The 14,078-nt window shown below is 38.8% G+C and overlaps 1 protein-coding gene across 4 annotated transcripts in view; it reads left to right on the top strand.

Moving 5' to 3' along the window:
• The window catches only part of furina (furin (paired basic amino acid cleaving enzyme) a), a 79,267-nt gene that overhangs the window by 42,083 nt on the left and 23,106 nt on the right, over positions 1–14,078 (top strand). For all 4 annotated transcript variants that reach the window (XM_007549897.2, XM_007549899.2, XM_007549898.2 and 1 more), the window contains 3 exons: positions 5,500–5,595; positions 7,463–7,591; positions 7,695–7,771. In XM_007549897.2, the coding sequence (XP_007549959.1) occupies positions 5,500–5,595; positions 7,463–7,591; positions 7,695–7,771 (302 nt within the window). The remainder of the gene's footprint in view (positions 1–5,499; positions 5,596–7,462; positions 7,592–7,694; positions 7,772–14,078) is intronic.

Below are 14,078 nucleotides of genomic sequence, written 5' to 3'. Positions count from 1 at the left end.
GGATGTCTCATTCCTGTACTGCAGGTCAGATGGAGTCTAGATATAAAGCATTGTTTTATTCTACTGATTCAACCGAGTTAGCTCTTTTGCCTGTAGGTTGAAGATACTTGGTTCCACATTTTAATGATGTTAAACTGAGAAATACTTTTTTTTTTTTAAATCAGTCAATCCTAAAAGGAAATATGGAACATTAGGTGTGGAGCAGTGTGGAGTCATCTTACAGTCTTTACTTTATAATTCTGTCTGTTTGTACAACAAATTTCAGGCTTCCCCTCACAATAAATGAATGTCTTTTAGCTCCAGTTAGCTCTAATCTAAAGTAATAACTCATTAACATATTGATTGTACAGTAATCACATAGCGATGGGAATAATTAAAATGCATTTTTTACATCATCATGTCTGGTAAATCGAAGTAGAAAACTCAACGCTGCACTATTTAGAATTGTAAAAGAAAGTAGTGTTCAATCATGGTACTAATTAAAAATAATTAACCCAATGAAAAGCATGAGCAGAGCTGGATTTTCTTTCTGCATTGCAGATATAATAAGGTGTCAATGCTAGCTTGGAAATCTTTGCTGTCTTCACCATATGTGATTTACAGCTATGTGTTTTGGGAAAGTAGATGCATTGAAAGTAGACCCCGCGTTGAAAGATCCTCTATCATAACCGTCAACAAAAGGTCCAGATCAATTTACATTTTTTGCTATACTTAAGAAGCACTTGCGGAGCATTGTCATAAATAAAATGTAGAAACTCATGTAGAAACAGACATCTAAATTTTAGAGCAAAAAAAAAAAAAAAGAAAAAGACACAATGGGTCAAAATAGGTTCAGACTATTTTTTTTCTGAAACTTTTCTGCTGTGCCTTGCAAATACCACACACATTCCCCACATCAAGGCCGATTCACTGGTGGCAGCAGGATGTTAGGCAAAACGCTCGCCTAACCATCAAGATGACTTTGGGCTCAGTGTCTTGCCTGAGGGTTTCACCGAAAGGAGGAGCCAGTATTAAAGCCCCCAATTAGTGAGCAACCTGCTCTACCTCCAGAGAGTTTCCTTTGATGCATTAATTCACTAATTATTTCTTCCACAAAGAATGATTAAAACACACGAATTTCCCCTAATGAAAGAACTGATATGCCAGTGATGTGGTGCAGCTTGTCTTAGGTAGTTCTTGCTGGGTTTTTTTTTTATTTATTCTTTCCATTTTTGTTGTGCTCTCGGGGCATTTTGTGAGTGATGCAAGACAACAGTGTGGACTGATTTCAGGCAATTTTTCTTCATCCTGAATACATTTTCTACTTGTCAGTTTCCGATTTCTGCAGGTAACTAAAACTTACGAAAAAAAAAAAAAAAAACCCCGAGAGCATTCACCTTTTAAAGTGCGCAGCACAGCCGTAGCTGCATTCCACACTCTCTCAGTTGGTGTATGAATATTTATGGAAAGTGGCAGCCTCTGATCCATAGGTTACCTAGGGGTAATTGTACAGAATTGGGAATACATTTAAGGAATTTCTTTAGCCCTATGTAGCACAACCAGAGCATTGAGTTTGCACATCAGCGTGATTTCCATTGCTAATAATGATCACCAGCAGTGTAGCTGGGTAGCATTTCTATAGCAACCCATATCTTTAACCAAAAAGACTTTATATTTAAGCCGAGTTCTGCAATCAGTCATAATTCCTCTCATAAATCTCGGCATCAGTCTGTAGAAATGCAGCCCCCTGACTGATGGGTTTAATTTGCGCTGCACAGGTGCTGAGCGGGAATAGACGAGCGTCTGCTGAGCTTGTTTTACCCGGTAGACACAGTCCCACCTCCCTCTCTGGGATTTCCTTTAACGTCGCAGCTCCATTTCCTGTTGCTGAATTCCTTTTGTCCCACAGCTCCTCAGACAAAATGGACCGTTACACATCCAGCTCCTCCCGTCTGTGAAAATAGGAGTTGGGTTTTAATTTATTTTCAATCTGGTTTAATCAGGAGAACTTTGCCAATTCTGCTTTCCTCGCACACTTTACCAACCCCTCGGCTCCCTCCCTCACATAAACATCAATATTTGAACTTTTCTGTAATTAACAGTGTGATCAAAGCCTATGAACTGTGAGATTATTGCTAATTGTGCTCCCATATTACTGAACCACACGGCTACCCCCCCCCTCCCAGAATAAAAGGGTTAAAATGAAATAGGAGGATTTTTTAAACCCTGGAGAGACTCTCTGCAGCTTTTAAACTAGTTGAGATGAAGCCTAAATGTTCCACTGAATTCTATTTGAAGTGCAATTAATTGCTCACGAAAGCATCTAAGCATCTGCCAGACTTTATAAACCAAAAATGCAAGCGAGTTAGGGGTTTAGAGCTTTATGTATTACGCCCATGCATTGTTCTGTTTTCTTTTATTCTGGTTTTATTTGTTGTTTCGTACAGTACTTCGTTTCAGTGAATGTCCTTTTTTTTCTAGAGAGACAATAAAAAGGCATAAGGCACAGCAAAAGCACCAATTTTAACTAATTATCCGACACTTGTTTACGGGATTTTTTTTTAATAACTGCTTTTATTACTTCTGCAGTAATGGCAATTTTTGCATCTCCTAAACAAGTTTCATAGTAACATAAACTGCTTCATAATTCGTTCCAGTTTGTCACAGGGGAGCCGTGCTCTGCTTGTTGAATTTGGAAGGACAAAGCAGAGGGTGGACAAAATGAGTGTGTGGGGATTTTATTTGTTGGAGGAAAAATACTCTCTCTCTCAAACATGAGACAAGGCAAACTCTTTGAACGTCAGCTTTCCATTAGATTGGTATACACCCTGATTTTAATGTTCAGATATTCTCTACAGTGTATAACATGAAGATACACAAGTCTTCTTGCTAGTGTGCTTTCTTGCTGATCCTGCCAGACCTGGTAATATGTACCTTAAAATCCTCTAACTCTTCAGTTGCATTAAACAGACTAAGAAATAATTTGCCAAAGACTCAAAACGGGGGGATTTTAGGCGTTTTGATGCGAGTAAGGTATATTGCTGAGCATTTACTGTAAATTTTCTTCCAGCTGTAGAGGTGTTGCTTGTTAAACCAGTGCTTCCTGTTTGTCTTTACCATTTCCTGGTTAGGTGTTAGGAGCAAACATTCCACAGTCGAGGGAGGTGTATACGGGGTTACAGCATGATTTGCACATTGTGGTTTTTTTCTGCATTGCGTTTCACAGCATACAAGGATTCAAGGTTGCAACATCCCATGCGCTCAAAATTCTGACGAAGCGATGGAATAAATATGAAAGGTTGCAAAATAATGAGGGCAGCGAGGTGTTTGTTGCTCCATGCTTTACACACCACACATATGAATCGTTGCATGTAGGTCAGCTTGAAAATGTCCCACACACACAACAGCCTTTCCCTGTGTACGTGTGAAACCAGAGTGTCAGATATGATAGAAAGGGTGCTAGGAAACGAAAAGGGGGAAATCACACCCTCATCCTGATGACGCAGAAGAAAAGAAATGGTTTTAATCTGAGTTGAAATCAAATGAAGTTTAGTCAGTGCAGAAAATGACTGCTTTCTTCTGTCCATAGAGATTGTTTTAATAAATTTGTCGTCTTATTAAAATGGAAAGCCACAGTTAAGCTGAAGAAAGAAGCAAAGCGCTCCATTAGCTGCTTTTTCATCCGTCTCTGTCTGGCCACTTAAATTGTTTAAAATTTGATGCATGTATGGTGAAACCTGGAGAGTGTCTCAGTCCTTCAGTGATTCATGAATTAGAATTAGGTTTTAGCAACTCTTCCACTTATCTAATTCAGTGATGTCAGATTTTATAGGCTCTGATCTGATTGTACTAAAAGCAGTGTTTGCCTTGGCTTGCTCTATAAAAAAAATATATGAATGCAGTATTGAATAAAAATGCTTGTTTAGATGACCTGTCTTAGTTCCTTTTTGAAGAATTGAATTTAGCAGAATGTTGTCTGCAAAATTCAGAACTGCAGGGATTAAAACTTTTCTTTGATTGGAAGATACATTTTTTTGTTAAGTTTAAAGCCTCAAATCAAAAGAGCTACAAAGTTTTTAGCAGCATGTCCTGAATGCTCTGGCATAGGCTAATATTTTAAACATGTTCTTCAAAGTGTCTTTCAGATTTACATGTTTGATTTATGAGATATGACCTTTAGGGTCTAAACACAGTAGCTGCTTCCTCTCACTTTCCCACACTTGCAACTAGAGGTGCACAGATCCAACTTAGAAATTTATTTATTTTATACTTTATTTTATCGTTTTGTTCCAGTTTTGCCTTTGAGGAATATAGAACATGAAGTAGGAAAATGTTCTACACGTTTTGTAATCCTACAGAAAATGTAAAGAACATCCTAGCTTATTTATCAAAGCTTATGGCTTTAAATTTTCTTAAATTTGTTATGGAACTCAAAGTTAATCAAAGTACATGTTGCTGCTTGATGCATTTAAAGCCTTAACTTCATTAGACTCTATAATTTTGATTCTGTAATGGATAATAATAATAATAATAATAATAATATAAAAACGTTTTTATTAAGGATTTTATTTAATTTTTTGTATTTGATCCTTCCCATCACCAACCAGAGCTGATTCAGAGTGTGTGAACTGCCACAGTGATGCAGCTGACCTGATCTTCACAGTTAGAATAGCATAAAAACTTCACATCCTCTTAAACTGATTGAACCCAAACCCAGACCTCTTTGACGTTTTGAAGAGTGTTTTTCTTCCATTATGACATTGCTTCAGCAGTTAATATAACCTTCATTACTTTTTACCTCTTTGTCCCTCTCCCTCTGTCTGCATCACCAGAGATTTGAGTAAAAAGGGAGATTGGGTGTAATTTAGTTGTCCTTCACATCAGGTACTCTGTCCTTGCTGCAGACAGTTCTGTCTTTCTTCTTTGAAATGTTTTTTTTTTTTTTTTTTTTCTTCTTCTTCTATGCGACTTACCAACCTAGGTGTCTGCCTGTGCTCAAAACACAATCCAGCCAGGGAGTAATATTCAGAAACATTTTCCCTGTAAGCCCTCTGACTCTGCCAACATTTCCGACAAGTGTTCCCCCATTATGACGGCCCGCTGCACACTTATGTATTGTTATGCGTCCCACCCTAATATGCATTCATGTTCAGGTGTACGCATATTCACAATAACCTCTGATGCATTGCATTTCACTTTACACAAACCGGAAATTTTAATTAGTCTTGGCCTGCTCTGGAATTCATCAGCGAGCCTCATTAGAGAGGAGTCCAGCATGCCCCGGTGCCTCTAATCTCACTCTTTCAGCTGCCGTCCCGGTGAGAGTTGGATCTCAGTTATTTCATTTGGCATGCTGACACTCACGGGCAGCGCATAATTATACCTTCTCTTCCCCCCTTCTTCCCCCCTTTAAATGTTGTGAGTGATGTTGCTTCTGCATTTTGTTTTCTTTGACTGAAGGTTACGAAACGTCTACCTTTTTTTGTCTCTAATTTTTTTGTTTCTGCCCTCTCTGTTTAGGTTACTTGGTCAGAGCAGCAAGTGTCCAAACAGAGGAAAAAGAGGGATACCGTCACAGAATTTGTTGATCCCAAGTTCAGAGACCAGTGGTACTTGGTGAGTATTAACAGTGCGTGACAAAAACCTAACTGAGCAGAAGCTGCCTGAGCAGCAGTGGTGTCCAAACATGAAGTCTGGCTTTGCAGCAGTTCATAAAAAGCACAGCAACAAACAGGGAAGGCAGAGCGAGACGGGCGCAGTTTATCTTGAAGTGGTCTTGTTTTTATTGGATTGATTTTCACATTTGACTTGAGGAATGCCACTGATACATTAGGCCGTTAAAAGCAGTGGTAACAACTCCTGAGACTTTCAGCTCAGCGCCGCTCTTCAATTACTGTGAGGTTGCTGCAGGCAGAAGAAGATTCATGGTGATGCAAAACAGACTTGAATCACAAACTGCAGGAACAGAGCCTGTAGTTAGTAGTTTTGACAAGAAAAGAAGTAAAAGACCACAAATGCCTGTAGAATTGATGTGTGTTACTCATCCTGGTAAGATCATAGTACATTACCCCTAACTTATGTCATATCCTGTGTGGCAAAATGAAAAAAAAAAAAAAGTTTATCTGAAATCTAATTGCACCCCTAGTTACTTTTAATACGTCTAATAGTATATAATTTTCATTCATTTTGAAGTTTTTTTCTTTTATTAATGAGCTATAAAACCATCAGCCTTAAAGCTGTAGGAAAAATTGCACACAGTTCAAAGTAAAGTTTGTTTTACAGATTCTTGCATAAAATCACAAACTGGTGTATTTTATTGGGATGTTTTGTTATAGACAATAATTGTCTAGTGATTCAAAACTTTGAAAATCTTTTACAAGTAAAAATAAAAAAAATAAATAAAAAAAGATGCGTACTCAGATGTATTCAGTCCCCTTTTCCCTGATATACTTTAATAAAAAAGAGAAAGTTTAAATCAGGGTAAAGTTATAAGTGATTTTCCCCATGTCTCATGGATGGAACATCTTGTAAAACCCTATCCTAAATTAAGATTACAACACATCCACAAAACCTACCAATATGGCTGTCTACCAAAGCTGACAGGCTAGAGGACTTTTAGTAGTGGGGGGGGGTCCTTGTAGAAGTATTTTATTGATGGACATATGCTAGCACTGTGGATCTGATATTAGATTGAGCATGTTTAATTCAGTTTTAATTTGTTTAAATTAGATTTTAAAAATGTCCTGCTGATAAATTACTGATACAGCTTAAAACAAAGATTTTGTCAGTTTGCTGAAAATGAGAAGGAGATGCTCCTGCTTGATGGACACTATTCAGAATTAAAAATGTCAGCCACAAAAAGGCCTTTTTTTTCTTTCTTTTTTTTTTTTGCAGAACTTCCTCTGCATTGCAAATCAGAGTAAGTCTACAAAATTAGAACTTTCAGTTTTAATTGATTTTTCTTCTTGATGCTTGGGGTGTCAAGGATCTTACAAGGTTGTGGAGTAATTTAATTCTGTCTGATCGACCCAGGCTCACATGGTACTGTACTGAAATCCAGGGGAGAAGTGCTCTGGATGACACCTCAGACACATTACTTTTTAATGGTTAACTCAGAGAGGAGGAGCTTTGAACCGTTTGAAAGTCCAATGTGACTTTTGATAAAAGGTCAAGTTAAACGTCAAAAGCATGCAGATTGCATTCAGTGTGCCTTCACTCACCTCACTGTTTCTTATCTTTGCTTGCTGGCTATAGGAAGTGTAGTTAGAGCAAATGTGATACTGATATCCTTAAACATACACCCTTGATGCTCCTCATACCATCACTGCTTCACTTTAAGTGGAAAAATTCAAACGGCAATAAAGGTTGTTTTCATTTCATCCAAAAAAAAGAAGTAATTCTTAAAATAATTAAGTTGTCTTGTGTTTTCTTCTCTATTCCACAATGAGTTTTATTCTCATACATCTGCTGTCTTTGCTCTCAGTATAACAGCAACCACCGGGACTTGAATGCCAAAGCTGCTTGGCAGTTGGGCTACACAGGTAAAGGAGTGGTGGTGTCCATCCTGGATGATGGGATAGAGAAGAACCATCCTGACCTGTCGCAGAACTATGTGAGTACATGGAAAATATGCACACAGAAAATGCAACAGATTTCTGGTATACAAGTTAAGAACCAACAGTTGATGACGCAAGCTGCTCTTCTGTCTTTTAAAGGACCCGGAAGCCAGTTATGACGTGAATGATGCCGATCCCGATCCTACGCCTCGGTACACGCAGCTTAATGACAACAGGTAGCTGTTTATACTGATCACGGTTTCATCTGTTCTCTTGCTTTGCGTTTTCTTTTCCTCGGCCTACTACGCTGCTGCTTCTGTAAATGTGGCTCTGTGGGACACATGCTGAGAGAGGAAGTCCTGTTGTTCAGTTTCTGCTTTAATCACACTTCTAGTATGTAAATAATTACCACCCATAACTAAATAAAAAGCCTTTTATTCGCTGGTGAATAAATACAAGTTCATTAAATAGGTGATTTTTACTCATTACATTTAGAAAGGGAGATTACTTACTAACAAATTGAGGAGTTAGAAATGTTTATTTCTGATCATTTTAATAATTATCACTGGTTTTCTGAGTTTAGACAATTTCAGATTAAAATCTGAAAAAAAAAAAATAAAAAATGTAAAAGAGAAATGTCAGCCTACTGAAAAGTTAGTTGTAGAGCGGTCTTCAGCTCCTGTTCTTGTCTCATTTTTCACTTGACAAGAATCCATAGATTCTGTTTGGGGTTTAGATCAGGCCAATTTGTTGGCCAGTCAAACTCAGTGATACCCTGGTCACTGAAGCGGGAATAGGTACTTTTGAGAGTATGAGCAGGTGCCAAGTCCTTCTGGAAAACGAATAAAGCATAAAGCATGTCACCAGAGTGAATCATGGATTGCTCTAAAAAGTCCTGCAATTCATCTTCACTGACTTTGGACTACAGACACAACACTAGCAAGTGACAGGACTCCCTAAATCACCTGTATTTCTTAAAAAAAAAAATTACTCTAGACTTGTACATTTCCCACCACATTTTTCTTCCACTTAATTTCCCATTGATATGCTTGGATTTAGCGCTGCATGAGCAGCCAGCTTCTTCAGCTCAGACCTTTTTATAGTTTATCTTCCTTGTAGAGGATCTCAATGATTACCTGCTGGACATTTGTCAAGTCAGCAATCCTTTCCATGATTCTCAATGCCATAACATTCTTATAGTGTAACTAACAGAACAGTTCTGTTCTGTTTGCCTGATGAAATATTGGAGTTTTGTGGGACACTTTGCTTTTGGTTTTCTTTAGCTATGAGCCATAGTTATACAAATAACATCACTAAAGATTTTAAAATTGACGACTCTGTAATTAATCTGAATATACAGTTATTTATTTCCATTACTGAAATATTCAAAGCTTTTAAAGACAATCTAATTAATTAAGATGGACTCTCAGACTCTAGAAAATCCTAATTCTTTGGTACTTTCTAAACCTTTTCTTTGTTTCCATTTAGTGGTACATGCAACGTGGGTTGTTGCATGTATACATGTTGCATGTATTTTATGGCCCAATTTATTTAGGAGAGCATTTCTTCTGCCAACTGGGTCCTCAGTAGGCAGGTGGGGTTAAACCGAAATGCCTTGCTTTGCGTCATACTAATGCAACAGCAGATTTGACGTAATACGTCTCATGCTTATCACAAGCAGTGATGTTTTTCAGAACTGTGTCTTGTGATGCCAGTAGCTTCTGCGGCATTGTCCTATGGATCCTACAGCTGAAGTTGGCCCAGGAATAGTGCTGCAGGGGTCGATTATAAGGCCTGCTTTTACAATGAAAACAGACAAAACAGCCCACCGCATTGATCTGTGCTGCTCAGTGGAAACTGGACTTCAGTTTTCTGGCTTCCTAAAGCTCCACAGTACCACCAAGACTCTCTTATCGTCTGAGTAAATTTGCTCTGGTATTAAGGTATTGCGTGTAGAAAACATCATTATTGCTGCGGTGTCTCCAGATGACATTAGGGTTTGTTTATCGCCACCATGGTGCCCTGCAGTGAATTGGATTGAATTAAGTTCATCAGCATTAATGAAACAGCAAATCACTTGGCTCAGAAAGGTCCCTACTTGTCTCCCCCTCACCCTCGCTGCCTGCCCCTGCTTCTCCCCTTTAATTTCTGATTTGCAGTAATCTGCTGTTTGTTGGCCGCCGGCCCGGGAAACCTTTTTAAGGGGAGGCGCTGTGTGATTGCTGATGATGGGCAGAGAAGATTAGACTTTGGGAAAACGAGGTGTATCGTAAGCTACAGATGGAAGATTGTTAGTGTGTTTGTGTCATATCATGGGAGCGAGGGGAGGACAACCATGGGTCTGTGAATCTAATCCCACTGAAAATAGGTTACTTCTTTAAACCCACACACAACTGGGAGAAAAAGTTTGACAAGTAATGATTCAGTACAAACATGGCTTTCTAGTGCCGACCAGTTGAGTGGTTTTTAAGACACTATGAGACTGGTGTCCCAGAAAGTTATCCCACTATCATTAATAAAACCTTAAATGGTGGTATTCCTTGAGAAAGATTTCATATAAAAATCCCTCCTGTGCAGTTCCTCAAGTCAAAAATCTATGTCGAAGAAGGTTAAGCCCCTCCTGGGGTTCATGGTGGCCCAGAGCCCAGCAAAGACGCTTCTTATTGAGGTTTTCCTCTATGTGGATTAACCTCTCGCAAACAAACCCCAGCTCCTATCTGGAGCCACCCAGCCCTTTGTGGCTTCCATCTGGCTGGATCCGTTTAGAGGGAGAACGTTTGTATGTGTGCTTCTACATGTGTTTGTATGCTATACTGTACAGTTAGTGCAGATCTACGTGCAAACAACCTGTGTGAGGGCCTGAATGTGTGAGAGACTGTAACTGTCTGTTCTCTTCTGAAAGCCCAACTCTGTTCGCTCCCATAAGGCTGCCTTTCTTTCACAGCATGCAAGCCGTGGAGAGCAGCAGTCACCCTCATGTTTATCTAAAGCAGCATGCAATCTAGATGTTTCTCTTTCCAGGGTTTTCTCCAAAAACCTATTTGGATGATTTTCTAATTATTTTTGTGGGTGGAATTGTTTATAGAAGTGTATAAGTTTAACTATAAACTTGGATAAGTGCATTTAGTGTCAGCTTTTGTAGTTTTAATTATATATATATATATATATATATATATATATATATATATATATACACACATACATACATACTCAGGAAGATTTGCAAATCTGCAATCATTTGATGCCTGACATCCCTGGGACATGCTTAATTTATTTCATTTTGAAAGATTGGCTTTCTTTACTTTGGATTTTAAAAAAATCACTGGCCCTTTTGTGCTGCAGACCAGCTCATTAGTTAACAGACAGGCCCATTAACTGACTCAAGAAGGAGCAGAGCAGAACACTTGTTCTGATTTACCTTTGAGGTTGAGTGAAACCAAGGAACTATTGAACTGCAAATGCCACTGTCTACAACCTCGGGAACCTCGGAGCCTTCAAAAGTTTTATTTTAATGTAATCGGGCTCCGAGGAAGGAATCATAATCATATGCTTTGTGTAAATCTTTGAATGTGGGAGCTCTGGCACTCTAAAGATAATAATTGGAGTGATACTCTCTTAAAATCTATGTATGAACATCCTGAGTGTCTCAGTCCATTTCAGCAGCACAAGCAGTAAGTATGTAATGTTTCTAATCCTATGCAATCAAGTCCTTCTTAAATCATTTCGGTTCTTCTTTTGTTTGTCTGAGCCAAGTTTTCACATTGAGTTTTATCAGCAGGAGCCAAATTTAGATCTCGTCAGGTGTAACCATAGAGATGCTCTGATTTATGATTCTTGGGTGAAGATCAGATTCTGTTATCTGCATTTAAATCAGCTAACTACTCCAATCCAAAACACTTTACCCTAAATGTTTAGTGTTGTATAAGTGAATAGGATAAACCATGTGTCGTCTATAAACCTAACATTAGGTATTGGATCCGGTACCTAGATTGTATCAGTCCGGTTCCATCTGATGTTAATATTTCCCTTTTTTCCACAGATCCCCCTCATAAACAGCCAAATAAAAGAGACGATTCTCCCATTTTTACTCCTTAATGTGCTATTTCTGCAGGTTGGAAGACATCCGTTTCACAACACTAGCTCCCTTACATGGGTTCTGTAAGGCTTTTATTTTGGTTAGTGCTGGTAATTTGCCTTCTTTAGATTATATTGTTCACCTCACTCAGTTATGTTCTGTACCAGCAGTCCTCCATCAGACTGGTTCTCCAGATGTTTAAACAAAACTTTTTATTTTTGTCGTCATTTATGGTTACTGTCGTTACACCGTATTTGTCTAACAAGGCTGAAGAATATGTAGGAACCCAATAAGCGTTTGTTTTACTTTCTTTTTCCCGGAACCGCTCAAGATTCTGGTGTGAATGTGTTGGGACATACGTGTCTAAATACAAACCACATTTATCTTCCTGTTTCTTTTGTCATCAGGATGTTGGGTGTAACATTTGTTGCGTGAAAAGAAAAGGTGTTGACCTTTTAGTCCAACGGTGCACTTACTGCTAGTATGTGTCAAAATTGGGGGGAATCCACACTGATTGATTCTTGTATCGTTTGTTTTTGACTGCATGAAGCACAGGAACAGTCTTCTTAATTTTGGTGGAATGATAGTTTGTCCGTCGTATGTTTGTGTCTCTCCAAGTTTTATGCTTGTACATTTGCCTGAAATACTAGCTGCAGCTACATAAAACTACAACAATATATAATTAAGGTGCGAAAGGAGGGTAAGCAGTTTAATGTTGCTTTGTTTGTGAAGTGTGTAAAGGAATCCATCAGGCAGGTTTTACAGAATTAATCAGGGTGTCTTGTTAACGATTCCCACTCATCAGCTCATTGTTCCTCCTGACATCCATGCTTACTGGTGTGCATCCTGTGATGATCTTGTGCATTGTGCAGTCTGCGCACCCACCACAGAGCAGTAGAAAATTTCCTCACATCTTGCCTCTTTTTTGTTGGAGGACTAGTTGTCCCCTGGGGGAACCATTAATAAACGCACATCCTGTTGACCGCTTCTGTTTTTCCAGATATTGTGCCGTAAAGATTTATGGTTTTTAGCCTTTGCTCCGTAACAAATGGAATAAATAAAAATGAAAAAGAAAACCCAAAGCCTGTCTTCATACAGTGAGATAATTGGCTTTCTTTTGGCATTTAAAGGTCATTTTTAATTAAAACTTCTGGGTGCCCTTTGGTCTTGAGATCTTAATGTAGCTTAAACAAGAGATTTTCTTTTTCCTTTTTTTTTTTTACTGCGCAGGTATTATAATTCTCTGCACCATCTCCATCATCAGTAAGACTGGCATTCCAACGTTGCAGTGAAGATCTGCAGACTTTAGGATCAATGCCAACATGTACCGATGGTTTTCTGGCAGTACTTTGTGGTTAAGCACATTCCTGAAACCCTTTGCTTTGTCTCTTTGCATGATTTGTCATCAGTGTATTTTCACTGCCCGGCCCAAAAGGTGAAAGTCTCTAATATTTTATTTGACCAGAGCTTTGTTACCTTTTCTTTTGTGTCTGCATTGTTTCCTAGCAATTACAATATGCAGTGTGTCATTGATTTCTCGCCAGAGCTGCATTCATTTGTTTCGCTGGTAGACTATTGATGATGGATCTGCTCCAGCCCATTAAAGGTTCTCAGTGGAGCTAAAATTCGGACTGTGCGGTGGCCTGATGATTAGTGACATTGCCATCCCACTGGCATATTTCTTATATAACCACCCTGTATGGTTGTTTAAGGAATAGCTCTCTAATTAAAGTGTTTTACTGTCAAATGTATCTCTGCTGTTTTCCTCGGCCTTTAACAAGTGAGTGGGAGAAGTTAGAAGGTATCATCTTGGATTGTTTTATATCTCCCAAGATAATTAGTTCGAGAGTGCTGATAGTGCAAGCAGTTTTTGCATAATAAGAGTGTAAAGATTGACCTCTGCTAGTGTTGCTGCATTCTGTACATCGGCCTGCCCAGGAAATGAATCTATTAGAAACAGCTGGAAAAAGGGGTTTTGCTGACAATGAGAGGAATGGGTCTGTGCATGCCTGGCATCTGATCGCAGACACCTTGGCTTCTGCTTATCAGCTGCATCGCAAAAATAACAGATGCAGAGCAACATAATACCCCAAAGAGTACAAACCAGCACTTCCAGGAATGTTGTGATAAAGCTCAGTGGAAAATGACTCGGATGACATTTTTGTGTGAAGGTGTTTTGCTTTTTGAGTCTACAATGAGCTTCTATTTTTTTATTCATATCCAGCCACCATGTTTTTCTCTGCGTGCTTCAGTCAAGCTTCGTCTTCCTCTAAATAACATCCTGCGACATATTGGAGTCCTGGTGTTACTGTTGATTGTGGCATTTACATTAGCCTTCGCCCTCTGAGCTCACCACTGTGTCTTAAGAAAACTCAGGGGAATGGAAAGTGAATTACAGTCCTCTGACCTTATGCCAGTATACTCAAGCTTTTTTTTATGCAACCAGAAATCTTGATTCTAATTAGATG

The sequence above is a fragment of the Poecilia formosa genome, unplaced genomic scaffold (assembly GCF_000485575.1).
Source record: "Poecilia formosa unplaced genomic scaffold, Poecilia_formosa-5.1.2 Scaffold33, whole genome shotgun sequence".
In the NCBI taxonomy this organism is placed as follows: Eukaryota; Metazoa; Chordata; class Actinopteri; order Cyprinodontiformes; family Poeciliidae; genus Poecilia; species Poecilia formosa.
The sequence above is the reverse complement of the archived record's forward strand: the minus strand, read 5'-3'. Positions and strand labels throughout refer to the sequence as shown.